This window comes from Rhinolophus hipposideros, assembly GCF_964194185.1.
Source record: "Rhinolophus hipposideros genome assembly, chromosome: 4".
Lineage (NCBI taxonomy): Eukaryota > Metazoa > Chordata > Mammalia > Chiroptera > Rhinolophidae > Rhinolophus > Rhinolophus hipposideros.
This window is the reverse complement of record NC_138050.1, coordinates 63,588,072-63,611,469: the sequence shown is the minus strand read 5'-3', so window position 1 is coordinate 63,611,469 and position 23,398 is coordinate 63,588,072. Positions and strand designations below refer to the sequence as shown.

At 34.3% G+C, this 23,398-nt stretch overlaps 1 protein-coding gene across 1 annotated transcript in view; it reads left to right on the top strand.

Moving 5' to 3' along the window:
* The window catches only part of IPO5 (importin 5), a 39,740-nt gene that overhangs the window by 1,123 nt on the left and 15,219 nt on the right, over nt 1–23,398 (top strand). Inside the window, exons 2-13 of the mRNA XM_081045620.1 lie at nt 4,351–4,431; nt 6,604–6,796; nt 11,776–11,878; nt 12,946–13,042; nt 13,255–13,359; nt 14,877–14,999; nt 15,084–15,204; nt 17,130–17,217; nt 18,920–19,026; nt 22,331–22,455; nt 22,548–22,637; nt 22,729–22,902. Of these exons, the coding sequence (XP_080901746.1) occupies nt 4,351–4,431; nt 6,604–6,796; nt 11,776–11,878; nt 12,946–13,042; nt 13,255–13,359; nt 14,877–14,999; nt 15,084–15,204; nt 17,130–17,217; nt 18,920–19,026; nt 22,331–22,455; nt 22,548–22,637; nt 22,729–22,902 (1,407 nt within the window). The remainder of the gene's footprint in view (nt 1–4,350; nt 4,432–6,603; nt 6,797–11,775; nt 11,879–12,945; nt 13,043–13,254; nt 13,360–14,876; nt 15,000–15,083; nt 15,205–17,129; nt 17,218–18,919; nt 19,027–22,330; nt 22,456–22,547; nt 22,638–22,728; nt 22,903–23,398) is intronic.

Here is a 23,398-nt window from a genome sequence, read left to right as displayed (position 1 = left end):
GTCATTGAAATCACAATGTTGATAGATTTTTAAATAGAGTTAGGAATGCTGGTTACACAGTGGCTTTATACTACTCAGAGTAAATACACTGAAAGTTCAGTTCTGTATGACAAAATCACTTTAAACAACTGTTAACTTTATCCTAATGACTTCTGACTTATTTATTATACAGGTCATAAATGTTCAGAATAAAAATTCATACAGTGCAAATAGTTCTTTACCTCATTCCCCAAAAGTAACCACTTTTAAGTATCTTGTGACTTTTCCCTGAAAATACCTTTAAAAGCATGTATATACATATTCATTTTTACATGAATGTGTTCATAATACACATCCTGCTGTGCAGCCTGGATTTTTACTCAATACATTTTGCATTGTCTCATAAGAGATTTTGTTACAGCAGCTATGTAGTATTCCATAGTATAGATCTATTATGTATTCAACCAATCCTCTGCATGGACATTGAGATTTCCAGTGTCCTGCTCTTAAAAACAGTGCTATATATAGGAATACATGTATACCTATCTTTTCAGACTCGGCCAGATTTATTTGTAGAATACTTAAAAGCAGCATTTGTCCTTAGAAGTAATGTGCAATTGATTAGTTGATCAACTTGTACTATCAGTGGGGTGCGATGATGCCTGTGAAAACATTTTAATACTTTCTGCTAACTCTAGAGGTAATTTTTCACCCAAATTCTTAATTTCAACCCTTAATAGCAATTTCTGTGTGTTACAAAGCAGAACAGCATTGTAATTATTAGTAAGCTAGTTTAATTCTGCCCCTTCCCTCCAGTTGCTTAAGTCTCTACTGTCAAGCCTAGTCGTGAATCTTTCTATTGTACTACATACCAGTGTCTGGTTCAGCTTGAATTCCATTTGGTGCCTGTTGTAAATCTTTTATCACTTCCATCACTTTGGGGATAGTTAGCAGCATTCAGCACATTTTCTTATAAAGAACAATTGAAAGTAAGTACTGTTATTCTTAGTCTCTTCTTAGTGAAAACATTCAGATATTATATTTTTATTTTGTATATCTTTGAAATGTATTAATATGTAAAGTATTATAGAATTTTCTTAATTTGACGTAAAAAAGGTAACTGTTAGAGGGGAAGCTACCTGGTACCATATAATATAGCACTAAGCCGGGTGTGTAAAGGAAGCAAAATACTTGAAAAAAGAAATGGCTGCACATAATGATGCCTTAACATGCTTTTTTTTTACCATATGATATAAGCCTATTATAACTAATCAAACTAAATAAAATTAAGTATTACAGTCCGATATAGTAAATATAGAAAAAATGTTTTGAACTAAACACTTGGCGAGGGCTCAATAAGTATCTTTGCAATTTACTGTTAAAATAAAAATACTTAGTTGACATACTAAATACTAAACTGTTGACTAAGGTAACTTGTTTTATATTCAAATATGAAGTCAAATACAGTAAAAGATTTTTATTGTAATATATTGTTGAAATCACTGATGGGCTTCAAAAATTTAAAAAGTTTTAAAAGTTTTTACAATTTGGTAGGGTTTATGTCTTATTTCTATTTTTAAAAATCTTTAAGGATTTTTCTAATTTTACAAAAAATGTTTCTGATATTTGAATAAATGATTTGAATGCCCCGTCTCAAAATAACAATAATTAACACAAATGAATCATTGACAGGTAATCCAAAGTTAAATGTCTGTGGCATTCATGACCTTTTTTTGTATAAAATAAGTATTTTATCAGTCATCTGCATGGATTTTTATATTCTTATTAATTTTTTCCATTGACTTTGTTCCTCGTTGATTCTAATAGAGAACTTCATTAATGAGATTTGAATTGAAGGAGGCTAACATTGAAAAATGTACCTGATTTTTGAGGAACCAGGGTTTTTACTAGGTAAAAGTTTTTTTGTCTCTTACATTTCTGTATACAAGGTAGGCTCTCCATAAATACAGAAGGAATGAGTGAGATAAGTACATATTATTATTTCTCCTTTGGAAAGGGGGAGGTGAAATTTGCTTTACATTGTGTGACTGTATGGTAGAATCAAATGGAATTGAAATTTTATTTATCACGACACTGGTAACATTTATTGAACCTGACTGGGCTAGTGCTAGGAATATTCTTAGAAATATTCTTTATATTTGCCGTACTCTAATGTGCTACCTTAGGTACTGGGAATACAAAGAGGGAAAGTTACCATACCTGTCTTTGTGGAAGTCAGTCTATTTAGATTAAGAAAAAATTACACTTTTGATTTTAAGGCTGTGTTCTTTTTGTCAAACTATTGTCCTTGACCCATGTTTTGGTATAGGTGTAATACTATATCTACATTGCCACAGTGGAACATGTCAAATGGGGAGAACCCTCTCTCAGGCGTCAGATGTTATGCTCAACTCTCCCTCCATTGACTTCTAATTCATTATGGAATAGAGTTCAATATTTGACGTCTTGTTTGTAAGTCTCTTAGAATTAGCATAACGATCAACTATTAGTCCCAGCTAGGCCAAAGGTAGAGATCCTCAAAATTTATAACAGGTTTCCTGCGATTGATAATCCTAGTAAAGAATTTTTTTTCCAAAACTTGATTTAGCAACTGGAAATTTAAGTGTTAACATTTATAGCATCTACAGCGCATCAGAGGCTAAGCTAGGTACAAGAAATAAAAAGATATTTTTATTGTAATGTGAGAGACTGTGTTTAAATGAAAAAGCTATATTGGTTTTTGAGTTGCTTTGGTAAAGATTAAGTGAAAAACCTCAAGGTATGTACCCATTTTTGCAATCCTCTTGTGAATATCTTTACATAAATTATCTCATTTCTGGATAAATATATTCAAACCATCTTCTTTCGTCAGCTGTGAATACGTTTTGTCAGTTTTCAGCATTGTTATGTTCCTGTGTGCTTAGGTACTTGAGAGGAGCTTGAGGTCATCAGAAGATTTTAAATTCTCCTTTCCCCAACATTTGTTATTCCCCAGATTGAGAAGTTTGAAAACTGGGTAGCACTGCATAAATAGAACTGGTTGTTTGGTAGAGTCAGTCCCTGGGGGCGAAACCCAGTGAGCGGTTAGTGCCAGGGAGATTTTGAGTACAGTTGGCCTCAGAAAACCAGAGTTCTGTCTGCTATTTATTGTCTGTGACCCTTGGCAAGTCGTTTAACTTCTGAGCCTTTATTTCCTTATTTGTCAATACTTCAAGGATGCCCTGGAGCAAGCACTCAATAAAAGGTGTAAGGTAGATGCGGATTCAGAGAAGCACTATTTTCCCTCTGTCCTTGTTACACCTCTTTCCGGAGAAACCAGGTAAATTATATGGGTAGTAGCTGTTAGAGAGCAGACAAACTGAACTTAAGACTGCTAAGAAGTTAACGTGTTATCTACATTATACCCCTTAAAGTGGATAGATGAGAGTGGACTATCTTTACTTACTTAATGTCAATTCTAGTCAATCAGTTTAAATAGGCTTCTTGGGGAAAACAGTTCCAAGTGTACTTAAAATAATGGTTTCTTTTTCACAGTAAAAGACTGCTACAGTTAGAATTTTTATACATGCACATGGATCTATACTTCAACTTAATTTTGTAGACATCATATACTTCGGTCTTGTCTTTTGATCTACTCTGACAGCATCTTTTCATTGGTGTCAATTTAGTTTTATTGTTAACCAGTTTGCTCTCTTTTATGTTATTAATGGAGAATGGAGAAGGAAAGAAGTATCTTAAGTCATAAAACCTAGATTTCTAAATCTATTAAAATTATATTAAAATCTGGTCAAATTTCTTCTGACAGTATTCATCTATTTGTGTATATAATATAGTTTTAGTATAATCCTTGCTTAAAAGAACGGGTAGCATAAAGAATTTGAATACTTTCCCTTTCTCTGACTTGCTTCACCTGAGGTATGTCTGTGGTGGTTGTAAATAGTGCTAATCTGAAACAATTCTACAACATCTGGTCTAAAAAGTGTTGACAAGATAAGCAGTTTTCCATGATGTAAGTAGAGCACTTTGCAGCATGGTAGCTCAAGTCACACTTAACACCCTCTTAGGTCTTGAGTTTTGTTAATCAGGGGAGCAAAAGTTGGGGAAATGTGCACATCAAAAAAATCTATTTAAGAAATAAAGGTAGAAAGGAACTTGATAAGTAACTCCTTAGACATCCCCTCTCTTTCCTAACCTATCTGAAGTATATTTTATGTTACAGGAAAAAATTTTAACAGCAGACCTAGATTCTATGACTTCTCATGCAAAGTCTTCTCATTAAAACTTTCCCAGTCTTTGTTTCATTTTTTTTCACTTATGTACTCATGAAGTTTTCTAACATTATAATCTTTAAAGTTTTTCTTTTTCATGTAGGAAACCTATGAGAATATCCCAGGCCAGTCGAAGATCACATTCCTCTTACAAGCTATCAGAAATACAACAGCTGCTGAGGAGGTACTATTTTAATATTGAGAATATATTCTTACAAACGACTTGTGTATTAGATGGTGGTCAGAGTGGGTAGTGAGAACTGTTTACTGCATAGATGTTACCAGAGCTTTGAACTTAATATTTGCCGAAAGCTACTTTGGAGTTAGAATTTTTTTTTAAGTACTCTTATTAAGAATGAGAGTTTCTTTTTTACCCATGTAGGATGATGTGTCCAGGATTTTTTAAAGTTCATAGTTTTTAAGTAATTATGATGTAAAAACTATTAAACTTAAGTGCTTTCTGTAGCTGCAAAAATATTTCCTTGAAACAATTCATTCTAAAGGAGGAAATTTAATTCATTCAGTGTTTTAATGTGTTGCCAAATGTTTCTGAAAAATACTTTTTATCTGTCTTCATAAGTTGTATGGTTATAGTCCTCTCGAAGTGGTGAAGAGTATGTGCTATATGTTTAAGAATGAAGAGAGACTTTATAGAGAGTCCCTTAAAAATCATGGCTTTTAGCAAATTACCTAGTTACTCTACCATACTTGGATTCATAGTTTCTTACCTCTTTTGTGCATTTAGCAGCTATTTTTTTCTTCACAAAAGTAATTATACATATTGAATGTTAATTGGATATCCTGTTTATTTTGGAAAAGGCATCAAAATACCTACGTCTAGAAAACATACCCCACCTATGAAACGTTGCACTTAGAATTTATAAAGTGAGACTACTTTGCTTACAGTCACACTATATGTAAAATGCTTATATTAACACGGTGGAAATGAAATCTCACGAAAGTTCTGCATAGTAATACACCTGACTTTAAATTGGCGACTTAATGTTCCCTAACGTTCAGAAAACAGTATAAACGTGTCCTGTTGTGTGTTTTTTTTTGAAAACATGACAAGATGCTTCACCTTTTTAATGTATTTTTTCAATTCAAAATTAATGTCAAATATGAAGAACAAACATTCATACGTAAGGTAACTTAAATCTCTACAAAATTGGCTATTTTAATTCTTGAAGATTGATGCAGATTAGCTACAAAACAAATTTTAGAGCTGAGAATATGAATATTATTGAATTTTATTTTTAAAGGCCGCTATTGAACTCTATTTAAGTCTTGATTGATTTAGGAATTAGATGACTGATGTAGCCTCAGCACCTTGATTGTGGCATCATAGTTTTCAGTGTAAGTGTGAAAAAAATTACACAAATTTCAGTCACTTTTATGGGGATTTTTAACCACTTTGAATCCTTTCTAGAGCATAAATTTTTTAAGTTTGTTACCTGCCAAAAGTTCAGATAAAAAGATTTCTTAGTGAAAAGTAAAAGGAAAAAAAAATGGCAAGTTTTATTTGTATCGCTTAATTTTTTTTGTTGTTATTGGTCACAGTCTCTAATTATAGAGATAGTGAAGAGCTGCAGCCCAGAAAAGAAAAAGAACATGAATAATGGAGTTTAATATTTTCAGTGGCTTATTGATTTAATATGATAAAATTTTAGAAAGACATTTGTTTTCATTTTTCTTTTAATCTGAGGAATAGTACACAGAACATGGCAAACCTAAATATATCCTAAATATATTAGAAAATGGGATAAGAATATACACATTGAGATTGATTAGCACCTCTTAGGTGTTTAGAACTTGTAATGTTTGTTTGCACGAATGAAGCATAAAGAGAAATGGATTTGATAACATTTTAGCGAAGAGGTTGATGAAAAGACAGTAATATAGCAAGATAGGCCGGGTTGGGAGCGTAAGATTAGTTCGGAAACGCACTTCATATATTAGAATGAGAGCCAAATGGAGAAGCAGGAAAGAGCATTTTAGGGTTTGCAGTTTATGTTAAGATTTGTTTTTCTCCAAAAACTATATTAAAAATAGGAACTGAAGACAGGTTTGTCATTGCTATGATATATATGTGTTCCTATTTGAGGTCTAATGTGTTTAGGGCTTTTCCTCAGCTATAAACAAAAATAGCCTTTGGGTGGCATTCTCTATACAGTAGACTAATGTGATTAGAAATAGTTTTATGTAGTTTACCAATTTTTTTACAAATCTAACAAAATGCTTTTGTAATGAGTTGTAAAAATGGAAGAGTGAAATATATCAATGACAGAGTGAATCTAGGTTGTTGAAAATTTTATTTCTAGTAAGACACCAAGTTATTAACAATTATCAATTTTAGGCCAGACAAATGGCTGCCGTTCTGCTAAGACGTCTTTTGTCCTCTGCGTTTGATGAAGTCTACCCAACTCTTCCTTCTGATGTCCAGACTGCCATCAAGAGTGAACTACTGATGATTATTCAAATGGAAACACAGTCTAGTATGAGGAAAAAAATTTGTGATATTGCTGCAGAGCTGGCCAGGAATCTTATAGGTGTGTATACAAGTTATTATAGAAGAAAATGAATACAGCTGCGCTTTGAATAATACGGGTTTGAATTGTTCAGATCCACTTATGCGGATTTTTTTCCGTAAATGCCTCTATTTTTCTATTTTTCTATTTTTCGATCCAGGCTTGGGAGTCTGGATGAAAGAGTGTATGCATGGTTCTGCACCATTTCATATAGCATCCATGGATTTTAGTATTCATGAGGGACCCTAGACTCAATACCCCCCATGGATATCAAGGGACAAATTAAGTGTTTCGGGAGTCATAAGTTATATGCGGGTTTTCAATGGTGTTGGAAACCCCCACATTGTTCAAGGGTCAAATGTATGTCCCTTTTTTTTAAGTGGACTCTTTACTGGAAGATTCCCGAGTACCTGAGGACCATTTATTCTATTTGAAATGAGAATGTTTATGGATTCTACATTTAGAGCCAAAAGTTTTAGATATTTGTGAAACTTTGGACTCTAAATGCAGAATCATAATACTTCCGTTGGTCTTTAAAACTTTCATTTGGAGAATTAATTTTGTAGTTTACATGAAATATTGTCAGTTTCATTTCCTCCTTAATCTGTGAAGCTTTTTATTGTTGTTGTTGTTTTTAAGATTTTATTGGGGAAGGGGAACAGGATTGGGGAACAGTGTATACTTCCAGGACTTTTTTCCAAGTCAAGTTGTTGTCCTTTCAATCTTAGTTGTGGAGGGTGCCATTCAGCTTCAAGTTGTCCTTTCAGTCTTAGTTGTGAAGGGTACAGCGCAGCTCCAGGTCCAGTTGCCCTTGCTAGTTGCAGGGGACACAGCCCACCATCCCTTGCGGGAGTCGAACCTGCAACCTTCTGGTTGAGAACCCGCCCTCCAACCAACTGAGCTATCCCGGAAGCAGCTCAGCTCAAGGTGCCGTGTTCAATCTTAGTTGCAGGGCGGAACCCACTATCCCTTGGGACTTGAGGAATTGAACTGGCAACCTTGTGGTTGAGAGCCCACAGGCCCACGTGGGAATCCGGCAGCCTTCCGAGTTAGGAGCATGGAGCTCTAACCGCCTAAGCCACCGGGCCAGCCCTAATCTGTGAAGTTTTGAAAGCACAGTCTAACTTACAATTTACTTGCCAAAAAGTAGAAGTCAGTGGAATCCAGATACTTTTGCTATTATATTTGTGTATTTATAAATTATGTCCATGTGCTGTTACACTGTTATGCTGTGTACACTATAAAATACCCAATATTTTTAAAAATTTTTTTTAGATAATTTTGTTTTTCAATTACAGTTGACATTCAATTTTATTTTACATTAGCTTCAGGTGTATAGCTTAGTTGTTAGACATTTACATCGTTTACAAAGTGATTCCCCCCAATAAGTCCAATACCCACCTGGCACCATACATAGTTATTACAATTTTATTGACTATTTACTATGTTGTACTTTACATCCCTATTTCTATTTTGTAACTACAAATTTGTAGTTTTTAATCCCTTCATCTTTTCACCCAGCCCCCCCCAACCCACCTCCCATCTGGCAACCATCAGTTTGTTCTCTTTATCTATGAGTCTATTTCTGTTTTGTTTGGTTATTTTGTTCTTTAAATTCCACATATAAGTGAAATCATGTGGTATTTGTCTTTCTCTGTCTGGCTTATTTCACTTAGCACAATGTCCTCCAGGTCCATCCGTGTTGTTGCAAATGTCAAGATTTCGTTCTTTTTCATGGCCGGGTAAATAGGCTATTGTACATATAGGTAGCACATCTTTATCCAGTCATCTTTAGATGGGCACTTAGGTTGCCTCCCTATCTTGGCCATTGTAAATAATGCTGCAACAAACATAGGGATGCAGCTATCTTTTCAAGTTAGTGTTTTTGGATTTCTCCAGATAAATACCCAGAAGTAGGATTACTGGGTCATAAGGTAGTTCTATTTTTAATTTTTTGAGGAACCTCTTGTTTTCCATAGTGGCTGCACAAGTTACATTCCCACCAACAGTACAGGAGTTCCCTTTGCTCCATATCCTCACCAATACTTGTTTGTTCTTTTATCAGTGATGGCCATTCTGATAGGTGTGAGGTGGTATCTCATTGTGTTTTTAATTTGCATTCCTCTGATAATTAGTGATGTTGAGCATCTTTTCATAGATCTATTGTCCATCTGTATATCCTCTTTACAGGTACGTTTACTGAGATCCTGTGCCCTTATTTTAATTGGATTGTTTGGGTTTTTTTGGTGTTAAGTTATATGAGTTTCTATAGAGTTAATATTTTGGATGTTAACTCTTTATTGGATGTATCATTGGCAAGTATCTTCAGTAAGTTGTTGTTTTGTTGACAGTTTCCTTTACTGTGCACAAACCTTTCAGTTTGATACAGTCCCTTTTTTTGTTTATTTGTTTCCCTTCCCCAAGTTGATACATCAGAAAAAATAACTACCGAGCAATGCCAAGAGAGTTTACTGCCTGTGTTTTCTTCTAGGAATTTTATGGTTTCATGTTTTACATTTAAGTCTTTAATCCACATTGAGTTCTTGCATATGGTGTAAGAAGGTGTTTCACTTTTTTGCATGTATCTGTCCAGTCTTCCCAGCACCATTTATTGAAGAGACAGTCTTTACCTTATTGTATAATCTTGCCTCCTTTGTCGTAGATTAATTGGCATGGATTTATTTCTGGGCTCTCTATACTGTTCCATTAATCTATGTGTCTGTTTTGATTCCAGTACCATGCTGTTTTGATTAATATAGCCTTGCAGTATAGTTTGATATCAAGTAGCGTGACACCTGCAACTTGTTCTTTCTCAAGATTGCTATGGCTATTTGGAGTCTTCTGTGGTTCCATGTAAATTTTAGGATTATTTGTTCCAGTTCTGTGAAAAATGCCACTGGTATTTTGGTAGGGGTTGCATTGAATCTATATATTGCTTTGGGTAGTATGAACATTTTAACAATGTTAATTCTTCCTATCCACAAGAACGGTATATGTTTCCATTTATTTGTATCTTCAGTTTCTTTTTTCAGTGTCTTAATAAATTTCCCAGTACAGGTATTTACCTCTTTGGTTAAATTTACTCGTAGGTTTTTTGGTGTTTTTTTTTTTTTCTTTTTGATGCTCAATTATAAATGAGATTGTTTTCTTAATTTCTCTTGCTGGTAGTTCATTATTTATGTATAAAAATGCAACCGATTTCTAAATGTTAATTTTGTGTCTTGCTACTTTACTGAATTCATTTTTCAGTTCTAATAGTTTTTTGGTGGAATCTTTAGGGTTCTCTATATACAGTATCATGTCATCTGCAAATAATGACAGTTTTACTTCTTCCTTTCTAATTCGGATGCCTTTTATTTCTTTTTCTTATCTGGTTGCTGTGGCGAGAACTTCCTCCCCAAAATACATTTAAAGGATGAGATAAAAGAAAAACATCTAAAGCATTTTGTCAAGTCAAAACTTTTTGGTCACACCAAAAATAATAATATAATTACATATACTTCATTATTTTTTGACAGACTCATAAGTGTGATTTTAAACTTAGTTCATTTAGGTGGCTTTTTTTTTTTTTTAAAGATTTTATTGGGGAAGGGGAACAGGACTTAATTGGGGAATAGTGTGTACTTCCAGGACTTTTTTCCAAGTCAAGTTGTTGTCCTTTCAGTCTTAGTTGTGGAGGGCGCAACTTGCCGTTGTTCCATCTTAGTTGCAGGGGGCGCAACCCACCATCCCTTGCAGGAGTCGAACCGGCAACCTTGTGGTTGGGAGGACACACTTCAACCAACTGAGCCATCTGGCAGCTCAGCGGCAGCTCAGCTCAAGGTGCCATGTTCAATCTTTAGTTGCAGGGGGGCGCTGCCCACCATGCCTTGCGGGACTTGAGGAATCGAACTGGCAACCTTGTGGTTGAAAGAATGCGCTCCAACCAACTGAGCCATCCAGGAAGCAGCTCAGCTCAAGATGCCGTGTTCAATCTTAGTTACAGGGGGTGCAGCCCACCATCCCTTGCGGGACTCGAGGAGTTGAGCCAGCAACCTTTGGTTGAGAGCCCACTGGCCCATGTGGCAATCGAACCGGCAGCCTTCGTAATTAGGAGCGTGGAGCTCCAACCACCTGAGCCACCAGGCCGGCCCCTAGGTGGCAGTTTTAAAGGTTGAAAAGGATACTTCACTAAGATAAGGAAGGACTAAATGGGAGGTATTGTTGGTTGGTCTTATTAATAAATCATGACACTAATTCTTTAAGCTACCAGCAAAGTTCAAAACCCACTAAAACTCTTTAAGTTTTGTTTTAAATAGCTTAGAAAATTCTGTTTTCAAAATTTTTAAGTGTACAAATATGAATTTTTATACATACTATTTTAACTCAAAATCACTTAATAATGGAAACATTAAGGTGTTCTCTCCATAGTTTTTTTTTAAGCCGCTGTTTTCCCCCTCAAAGCATCATTTTTATGTTGAAGAGACAGATAAAGGGTATTTTGTTTTTAATGTCAGAAAATTTCAGGAAATTTAATTTCAGAAAATTTCAGGAAATATAGGGGAAATTTTCACTTAAAACTACAAAGCATGAGCACCACTCTGGGTCCTGGGTTTCCCACTCCCGCATCTTCTCCTGTTTGAAAGTAATAATTATTTTGGTTTCAAGACCTCATTACCATGTATTAGCTTTGCTTACTTTTTAAACCCTTTAATAATAATAAATATAAAAGATTCGACCAAATAGTCAAAGTGCTGCCTATTCTCCAAATCCCACTTCCAGAAATGACTGCTGCTCATGTTTGTGCTCATATAACCCAACTGTACACAGTTTTTACAAGATTATAATGCCATTTTTATGGTTAAAGGACCTAATTGTATTGGAATTTTTAAAAAATATAGAGCAAGTGACATTTTCCACTACTCCATATTCTGAATGAGGCTTATGCAATAAAAAGATTGACCCTTAATTTTTAAAAATTTTGACTTACACACTGTATGCCTGGATTTCTTTACTTTTAGATGAGGATGGCAACAACCAATGGCCTGAAGGTTTGAAGTTCCTTTTTGATTCAGTCAGCTCTCAAAATATGGGACTGCGGGAAGCTGCCCTTCACATTTTCTGGTATATACATTGATGTAATTTTTTTAAACAATTTAATATTGAATGCACAGAGCACATTTTGATTTTTTAGTCTTAACTCTTTAGACTTAAAATAATGCCTTTAGATAAGCTTTGTATTGTGTTGGAAATAAAACTGAAAGAACAAAGCCTTTTATTTCATATTATGATTGTTTTTTGCATACAAGTGTTCTCTGGAACTTTATTTCTTTCCCTTTTTTTATGATTTGAACAGTTTCTTCTGCTTTATTTGGAGATTGACATGGTACTAAATGTACCTTTTAGAAAGCCACTTTAATAATGGCATCTTGAAGAAGAGAAAGAAGAGTCCCCATTGTTTTCTGGGTTCTGTATAGCCAAGCTTCATAAAAATGTAATTTTTTAATAAACTCCTGTATATTTATAAGCAAATGGTTAAAGCTTAGAGTTAAATCAATTTCTGCATTAAGAAAATTTTTGCCCTACTGTGTTATACAGTTCTGCATTTAAAGTATAATTGGATTTATAGTTCATTAAAATCATATACGTTTTCAATATAATATATCTCAAGCATCAGAAGAGGATAAGGGTTGATATTAACACCATTTTCTATTTCTGTTGTCAGGTGTATCTTATTTATATCAATAATCCAGAGTAGAGAATTAAATAAAAGCATTCAGTTTGTTTACTGAATTTACAGTATTGCAGAACTTAAACTACCTGGATCTGCGAGGCTAGGAGCAAATTGTCAGAAAGCATGGTTACTGCAGTTACCATCTGACACCCCGTGGTTGCTCTAGTTCCACCCTGTACATCCCACTGAGACGGTGCGATAAGGATACAGCATAGAGCTGGGATGGGTGGCTGAGGAGTGTGTACTTGGGTCGGCTCTCCTCCCAGAACTAACCCTTTCCACTATGTTTCCATTCATCCAACCCCGAGAGAGTTTGCTTGGAGGGTGGGTACATGATGTTCAACCTTAAGGATTAATACATACTTTTGAGTCAGGCAGACATTTAATTAGATGTGCTAGCTGACACTTTCCTAAGATATAATGTAACTTTTAAAAACTGCTTTGGATCATTTTTTAGGAACTTTCCTGGAATTTTTGGGAACCAGCAGCAGCACTATTTAGACGTCATCAAACGGATGTTAGTTCAGTGTATGCAAGATCAGGAACATCCATCGGTAAAGCATTTGAATTCCATTAATATTAGCACCTAATATAACATTTAACTTGTAAACAAAAGTTATGTATTTGGAGATTGTCTTTACTGTAATATTTTAAAATATGAATACTAATTTTACTGATAAAGAAAAATTTCATCTCGAGTAAGAAAACTTGAACTTGCATCCATCAAAACCTTCTCACGTGTGACATTTTACTCTCTTCATTTTAGATCAGAACATTATCTGCTAGAGCTACAGCTGCTTTTATACTTGCAAATGAACATAATGTTACTCTGTTCAAACATTTTGCAGACTTGTTACCTGGGTTCTTACAGGTAAGAAAACAGTTTAAAATAGGTGATTATTACATCCTTACTGGTTTTCTGTAGTCTAAATTCACATCAGCGTTCTCTAGTGCATTCATTTATTCAGCAAATATTCATTGTCTGCTGTGTGCTGGCAATAGGTTATAGGGGTATGGCAGAGAACAAGACATGAAAATCTCATTGATGTAACATCTATTACCTTTATAGATTCGTAGTCTTAAAATTTTAGGTTAGTCTCAAATTTTTTCTGTAATGCAAATGACAAGCAATTGATGCTTATTGAATATATATGATCACATAGGTTATTTCTATTGAATTGACCAGATAATCTATGAAATTTACTGCCCATTTTTACATAAGGAGAAACTAAGGAGGAAAGGATAAGAAACTTGCCCAGTGTCACAGTGTTGGTAAGTGGGAGAATCGTGCACAATTCAAACCCATATTTAACTGCAGTTCTTCATTTTAGCCACAGAGCTGATACCAGTTTGTATATTATAAAGTAAATAGTTTATGTTTAATTCACATCCTTGAATCTCAAGAATAAGTTACTATTTTAAGGACATCTTGAGTCAATCAGAAGATAAAATAAGGTTGGGTAAATTAGAGCAGTTAGTCTCAATCTTATCAGACCTCAAACCCCTTTTTATAACAAATATTTGAGTTTTTTAAATTTTGTAAGTATCTTACATTTATGGTCATGTGAGATGCATAATAAGAAGGTCTTGTGAGTTCCTTGGAAGCATACATGTCACAAATGCAGGATATCTAGTACCCTCTCTTTGCTAATCTAAGAAAACACCTCCTAGAAGAAATAGCACCCCGTTGAGAACACCACTGGTTAGGATTGAAATATCTATCCTACGTGATTCAGTTATTAACAGGATTTATATCAAACTGAAAAGATAGTTTAAGTCAATAACAAAACGTTAACTTTTTCATCTATTGTTTTAGTAGTTTATTACCTAAAAATCTTAAGTTATTAAGTCTAATCTCAGGTTTTTCTTCCTCTGAATTTAGAATAAATTAAAATGTTAGCCAGAACTTTTATCTAGGAGTTTTCACTCTGAAATACAGTGGTAGTTACAGAATGCACATTTAAATACCACGGTGACCAAACATGACATGAAAGAGAAATTAACTGGGTAACATTGGACATTTTAAATGTATCAAAAGATCTAGTATTTCCTGTATGTACGAAAAAGACAAGAACATGGATGTAGGAAGGACAGAGGAAAGGGCTTCCTGGTTGTGAAAGAATTCCTTGACAGCCTTAGGTTCTGTGGTAGTGGTTATGACAGTTTCACTGATTTTCATTTTCACTTAGAATTAAATCCTTGTTTTATTATGGGAAGGAAGGTATACATGTGGCTGTAGGTAGAACATTTGCATAATATAGATTGCTAAATTATTATTTAGAGAAAAATACTCATAATTGTCTGTCTGCCTCTTAATGTTTTGGCTAATGAGGCATCATAAAGTGACTCTTGAGCACAGACTTTTTTTTCCTGTTTCATCTTTTTTAGTCTGTAAATGACTCGTGCTACCAGAATGACGATTCAGTTCTAAAATCCCTTGTTGAGATTGCAGATACTGTTCCAAAATACTTGCGTCCTCACTTGGAAGCTACTTTACAACTAAGTCTGAAGGTAAGTTAAATACTTCAGTCAATGTTCTGTTTTCATTTTCAGTGACTAAACTACTAAATGTATGCAAATGTGTCTTCTTCGTAGTTGTGTGGAGACACTAGCCTCAATAATATGCAGCGCCAGCTTGCCCTTGAAGTAATTGTGACCCTCTCTGAGACTGCAGCTGCTATGTTAAGAAAACATACCAATATTGTTGCACAGACTAGTAAGTCAAAAGTCTTTAATGTGGAAAAATTATTGGACAAATTTTGCTAAGAGTTGTATGAGTTCACAGATTTGTTGATAAAATGAATATCCTTTCAAAATCGGAAGAATCTGGGGAAACACATCTCTGTACATACTTAGTTGCATGGACTAAAAGAACTAAACATATTGATTGAAAGAACTAAATATCAGTTTTCCTCTAATTAATCCATAAATTCAATATAATATCAGTCAAACTCCCAATAGAGTTGGTCATAAGATTGTTTATAAAATTCGTGTCAAAGAACTTGAGGCCTGGAGTAGCCAAGAGAATTTTGACGAACAAAGTAGAGATCTTACCTTATCAGCTGTAAAGATGTAGAATTTGTTGATGGTCCAGGTGTAAACAAATGGATTGGATGGAACAAAAGGGCCCGAGAACAGATCCTCTCACATGGAAAGGAAGCTGACTTAAAAAGAGAATTCATCAAAGGTCGTGGGTAGGGTGTCCAGGCGGGAATTCCCGCCCATTCTCAGTAAGGATTTTCACTTTCCCATTCACGAATCCCGAGAACAGATGGTTGGGAAATGGGGAAAATCCACTCCTCGAACCCTACGTGGTTGGTAGTATAGGCCATCACTTTGTGGAAATGATTTATCGTGGAGAACAGAAAACAGTTTATATCTCGGGATTCGGGAATGGGAAAGCTAAAAATGGGTGGAAATTCCCACCTGGAAACCCTAGTCGTAGGGGCAACTGGTTATGTCTATGGGGAAAAATATCGCAACCTCAGATATTCTATAAGAAACCAATCTAGGGTCGATTAAAAACTAAACAGTACAGATACATTTTATAAGTAAAACTTGATAGTAGGAAATAATTTTTTAAAGACTGAAACACAAACCATAGGTGCAGACATTGCTAAGTTTGCAAATACTAAGACAATTTTTGTCCAACCAAATACACCATAAATGAAATTAAAAGATAAGCTGCAGACTGGAAGAAAATAGTTGCAGTGCACACAATCAGAGTTTTGGTATCTAGCAATTAGACAAAGGCTAAGAAGAGAAAATTCACAAAAGAGGAATCTAAAATGGCTAACAAACTCTGTTCCTCAAAAAAACAAGTGTATTTGTGGGATACAAGTTATTAGAAACTTTGACAATATGCAATGTTGATGAAGGATATGGATAGGAAAGGACTCTGACAGCTCCAGGGCACTTCACACATTGTTGTGAAGTAACTTCCCTGAGAAATGAAAGCTTATGCAACCACTGTGGATTGCAGTTTAGTGATTTTTAATGCTACTGAAGATACTTGTAACAGTTTTATGCCCTGAGTTCACTCTTACACATATCAAGGAGATATGTATAAGAATCTTATCAAGGTAAATTTTGCAATAGGAAAAAAATTGGGAACAACTAAAATGTCCATTAACAGGATAGTGTTTATATAATGGAATGCTATGAAGTAATTAAAATGAAATCCATGTATTTTAAGAAAAAATCCCAAAGGATATGTATAGTATGATACCATTTATTACATACAAAATAAAATCATGCAACAGTGCTCTTTTGTATATAGATTACAGAAATCTATAGTTCCACGTATAAAAACAGTTTGGTAATGGAAACATTGGTTTTATAATGCTGCTCACCTCTGGTGAGGGACAGAGACTACAATAGGATTTGGGAAGTTGACTTTTATCCTTAATGTTACTTCTTAAAAAGAACAAGATCTAAAGCAAATGTGTGAAAAAGGTTAAAATTTAACAAATCAGATGTTGGGGGCACAGTTGTTATAAAAATATTTTTGTCTCACCCTCTTAGAGGCAAAGTAAATCCTTCGTTTTTTATTTTTACTTCTTAAAATTCTTGCTTGTAAATAATGATGTTGATAAATAAGAAAGCACTGGTGTTGATGTATGAAATGATTCTTTCCATTAGTTCCTCAGATGTTAGCAATGATGGTTGACCTGGAGGAGGATGAGGATTGGGCCAATGCGGACGAGTTGGAAGATGATGATTTTGACAGGTAACACTGTGTGCAGCGTCCCTGATGGCACGGAGCATGAGCAGGTGGCGGTGAGGGCTTTAGGGGTACAGGCCCATCTCTTTCCCACTGTATTATGTAATCTGTAGTTAAATTTTTGTTTGGAATATGGGACACTTTGGCTTTCAGTTTGAGTTATCTTATAAAACATACATAAAGAAGCTTTATTGTGATAAATGCCTTTATATATATAGATTTAGAATGGTTGTTGCAGATAATTCCCTGTGAAACTTCGTAGTTTCCTAATACAATGCTATTTAACTTTATAGAGAGGAGACGGTGGTAGTGAGATTTGTACACTAGAAGATAGTAACACTGGAATTTTACTTGTGGTGACTTAGGAGGCCCCCATGAATACAGACTCCTTTGGAAAAGTCAACCAACCAAAATCTATATTCACTGTCCAGTAGTGATGATGGCCCCTTATGTGTATGTGAAACCCAGCACTTCAGAATTCTATTATTTTAATTGATTCTTTCAGTAGTCCTAAAGGTATATTATCATATTATTGATGCAGAGTGGAGAGAGAAGGTTGGGTGGTTTGTCCAAATTACATAGCCAGTCGGTAGACTGGGGTTTAATACCATTTTTCTAACTCTTCCCAGAGCATTATCTTACCTCTCTGTCTTAAAAAGAACTGAAAATACTCCACTAAAGGACTGGTAGGCAGTATAAGCTACTATAACTACTGAAATGAAAGACATTTGACTTAATAAAATACATGGTGTCTTTTTGAGGCTTATCCCATTTTTAAAAATGACTGGCTTCTGGCCTTACTACTGCTTTGAAGTGTATGAAAGTAATCCTTCAATGGAAATTACTTAATAGGGCTGAAGAGAAGATGGGCTCAGATCTGGTTTCCTCTCCCTGGTTCAGTTACTGTAATGTACTGCTACCTGGCCTGTAATTTGCCCTGTAAAAGACACTTAAATTTATGATTTATGAAGCTATATTTTCTGGACTAGATGAATAAGGTTTTATCTGAGTAAGTAAGCCATAAATGTATTTTCAAGATCAGTTTAAGTCTGAGAACCTATTCTAAAGATCAATTATAGCTTTATCTTTATATGTAGTCTTGTCTTCACAGAACAGTTAAAGATCATGCACGTAATAAACTCACTACTAAACTTGGAGTTCTAAGACAGTGCAAAGGCTTTTATGCCTAATTTCTTCAGTTTTCAGTGAAAACACTAGAATTGATTTTCAGATACACATAATTTTTGGCAATACAGTTTACACCCCTTTAAGGGTAAAATAAGCTCACAGTGAGGAGTAAATCATATACAGTCTTAACACCTCTTTCAGTTATCTGTGTTCTGTCCATCAATAAGTTTGAAGGATATATGTCCAGGAAATGAGATACACAAGGCTCTCCTAAACGCTCTGCTCACATTTCTGAGGCTTGAAAGTATCAGAACCTAAGTTTTAGCCAGTGATGGGTACAGAAAGAGAAAAAAGGAAAAGCCCTGAAAAATAAGATTCAGACATAGAACTTTTAAAATTACAATAGAATTATAATTTTATTCCCTCCGGCCTTTTAACTCTAGGGTTTTTAACCCACAACTTACTACATACAGTCGGAAGGCTGAATTCTTTTTCAGGCCTAGTTTAATAACATGTTTAGAAATGCCTGTATAGTGCACTGTTGCGTATTTTGAATATGTTAAATTTTGTTTGTGTATAGCAATGCAGTTGCTGGCGAGAGTGCTTTAGACCGAATGGCTTGTGGACTTGGTGGAAAGCTTGTTCTGCCAATGATCAAGGAACACATTATGCAAATGCTTCAAAATCGTAAGCTGTATTTCTTTCATATGGTAGATAGAATAGTGGAATGTGACTTTCTAAATCTTAAACTCTAACAAATGTTTAGACTGTCTAAAAATTAATCTTTGCTTTTTTATATTCTGTTTAACCTAAGTTTTTACATTATGCTGATAAAGTTCTACTTAGTCATCTTTGAAAACATTCAATCTATGTTAAAGAATATTTTTACTCACTACTGCCAATATTTGATTCTTCCTAGAATTGGCCTTAGTGTATAAGAAAAATTATAAATTGTAAGGAAAATTTACAGATTTTCTCCCTAGCTGGAAACATCTAGATTTAAATTTAAATAAGCATTATTTGCACGTTTATGAAATTTTAGCATATTTGATTTATGTAATCTTCATCCAGTATCTTTTATTTTTAAAAAATTAGTTTATCCAGGAGTGAAGCCACTTTTATATTTCTATTATTTTTCTAACAAATATTTGGTCATTTGTGAGCCTTTCGTAATTTGTGTCAATACCAAAAATTGTGTACACATTTTTTGTCTTTTTAATTACAAAGTTAATATGCTTAATTTTTCTAAAAAAAAAAAATCAAATACAGAAATCTGTAAACTAAAAGTCCCTTATCTTAGTTTCAGAGTTGGCCACTATTAACAGTTCTCAGAGACTGTGTTACATGCCTTACCCCAACCCCCGCAAGTCTTTTTTTCTGACTTTATTTATGCACATATGCAGGGGTCTCTCCAGAATGTGAATATACCGTACAGACACACCATGCTTAAGCTTTTGCTCCAGAGTACATCATATCACCACATAATAGCCTGCCTCATTTAATAGCTCATAGCATTACACACTTTACCCATTAAATGTTAACAGTTTTTGTTGATTACAAATAGAGATACTGCATACACTTAACAGAAATCCTGGCTTGCTTGTATGAATATTTATTTACAGTACATTACAAGAGATAGACTTGAGGGTCAAACCATCGATTTAGGATCTTAAAGTAGTGAAGCTGAGTAACAATACCAACTTCAAATGAAAGTGAATTGTTAAGAACTCTATCCCTTACGCTGTTTATCTAGCTCCTTCTTATCCTATAAAATTATTATTTGTTCTGAAAAGTCATGGACCAAAACCAAAATCACATTAATGATGTGATCTTACATCTGGGTCTTAAATAATAGTTTTCCTTTTTATTCGCCTCTAAATTTTTTTACGGATTTTTTGTCTTGTCTTTTTACAAAGAGATAGGGACAGTTAGCATCACAGATTACTCAACCTATAACAGCTGGTAGGAAGAATCTGGTTTTTCCATTTTTAAGGTAAAAGTAAAGCCCAGAGATATTAAAAGATTGCACAGTGTCAGCCAGCTGTCAGTGTTTCTCCACTGATTCACACTACTCAAACAGATTCGTTGTGGATGTGATTTTGTGATTTTAGTGAAAAGAATTTGATTTTAAGCTCTTCCTACAATTTACTAGCTAGTGCAGAAAGCTTTACATGTATGGCAGTGAACCCTGAAAGATTTGTTACTGCTAAATGTATGACTTTGAGCAAGTCTTTTGAGTTTTGTTTACTTGCTGTAAAATACAAAAATGATGCTTGCCTTGCACCCAGGATTGGGATTAGGATCCAAAGATGTATTTAGTATATGTCAAAAGTACTTTAACAATTGTAAATGATAGATATTTCTTAGTAACATATGCCACACTTTTTTTTTTAAGTTTTATTGTTTTTGCTTTAAATAATAAATAGAAAGTTTTTTTAAAGCTTAAAATTCAGAGAAGGAAAACCATTTCCAATCTGCATATGATACCATCATTTTACTGAACATTCTTCTAGGAGCTCTGCACATTGAGAATATGAGGCACATCTCTGAACCAAATATAGATAGATATCCTTCAATAAGTATTTACTGTGTTTCTTCTTGAACTGAATAAATCCAGCATGCAGAGATTAGTATCAGATATTGATATATTGGTTTCCTAGGATTACGAATCTTCAATTGAGAAATTTGGGCTTAGTATTGAGTAAACACATTTAAAACATACCTTAAAAAATGTTCTTATAAGTGATAATATAGTTTTAATACTTAACATCAACATTTACAAATTTTCAGAAAATTTTAATAGTTGAATTAGTTACAACAGAGTTCATCTTTACATGGGTTTCAAGGTCTCCAAAGTGAAAAATTAAATATATAATTCAGGATTTTCCTACAACATGCATAATCCTTATACCAGCAATTCTCAAACTTTCCATTCTCAAGACCCTTTTATACTCTTAAAAATTATTGAGGATTCCAGAGTGCTTTTGTTTATGTGGGTAATACCAGTGTTTATTAGAAATTAAAACATATTTAAAAATAAGAAATCCAGTATACCTTAACAAAAATAACATTTTTGTGTGAAGAATGACTTTTACAAAACAAAAAAGTTATTAGAAGAATGCCCTTTTTTGCAATTTTGTAAATATCTTAGCTGAATTCTTTTATCTGCTTCTATATACAGTCACTTGGGATTTCACCCATGTTGTAATCCCTGGACTATTTCACTATACTCTCAAAATGAAAGTAAAAAATAATATTATTAGGAGAATAATTTTGACCTTGTGGACTCCCTGACAGAATCTCGGAATCCAAGGGTTCTTGGGCCCCACTTTGAGAACTATTACCTATACACAGATCCTAGCTTTATATATTTATGTATATTTTGCTTTGTTCCACACGGAATTTGAAGCAGCCTAAAGTGAACAATAACATAGTAAATATAAATATTTAGAAATCAGAGTCAGGGAAATTACATATTAGAATAGGATATGAAGTCAACTAAAATAAACATTGTTTAGTTAATATTTTGTTAACCAAATATTAGAATACAAATAAGGTTCATCCATATTCACTTAATGTATTATTAAATAAAGAAAAAAGCAGCATCTTTCTTCGACCATTTTTCTTTTTAAAGAAATGTGACAATGGAAATCAATAAATTTATGTTCAATAAACAGCTGTGTGACACAGAAAATCCAGATATTTATTGCTTTTAGTAAAATATAAAGCCTCTTATTTTAAGTAGTTGATTTAAATACTGAGAAACTCTTTGTTTCCATATTGTCTTTTAACTTTAGAAATGCTTGTGTGACACAACCACTATTACAATGAAATAATCCAGTCAGATATTTTTCTGTTCACTTTCCTAATTAATAAATAAAAATACTTTGTGTTATTCTTTTCAAGATAAAGAGAACTTTTATACATGCACCAGAATGACATGTTTGTAGTGTCTCATTGCAGTTCTTTAATTTCTGATTCTTTTCCATAGCTGACTGGAAATATCGGCATGCAGGGTTAATGGCCTTATCTGCCATTGGCGAAGGATGCCACCAGCAAATGGAAGGAATTCTAAATGAGATAGTAAATTTTGTTTTGCTTTTTCTTCAGGATCCTGTAAGTACCAATAAATGCTTGATTCATAATTATTACCATAGTTTCACATGGGAAATAGAAAGCCTTTACTAATACAAAGGAATATATTCCAGCATCCAAGAGTAAGATATGCAGCCTGTAATGCCGTGGGACAGATGGCCACAGATTTTGCACCTGGTTTTCAAAAGAAATTCCATGAGAAGGTAAGTATGAAGTTCTCAAACATTTGAATCAAACTTGAAGAAGAAGGATGGCATTTCAGAATGTATGCTTCTGTATGATTTTATTTCACAGGTGATTGCAGCTCTGCTGCAGACCATGGAAGACCAGGGCAACCAACGCGTGCAGGCCCACGCCGCTGCCGCTCTCATCAACTTTACTGAGGACTGTCCCAAGTCCCTGCTTATTCCGTATTTAGATAATCTGGTGAAACATCTGCATTCCATCATGGTACTTAAACTCCAAGAGGTAAGTTTTAAGATCCTCCAGCCTCCTATTTGAGATTAATTTAGATTAATTTTATGGTTAAGAGCCCTGGAGAAAGCGACTTTTCTGCGTGTCTATAAAGAATAGACAGTTAGGAGGACATTCTAGGCTTGACCATAGAAGGAACCATATAGCTTTTATAGGTTAGGTAAGATCAGTATATGAATTACCTTGAAAACAAGGCATTTATTTTATGTAAATTGGGAAGAACCATTTTATGTTCTTAACTGCTGCAAGAAATGTTAATATGATTGTAGGAAACTAGCATGGTAGCATTGTGAGACATAAACAGAAAAGGGAGATTTAAGGCAAGACTCATACAATCATCGTTCAGGGAGTGTCGATGGTAATAGTGGAAGTTGGGGGAAAGGAGATTCAAAAAGACATTTCTCAAGAAGCATTAGCATTTTCTTTCTGCCAGTTTGAATTTTTTGGGGTGGGGGTTGGGAGACAGGACTTCATTGGGGAACAGTGTGTA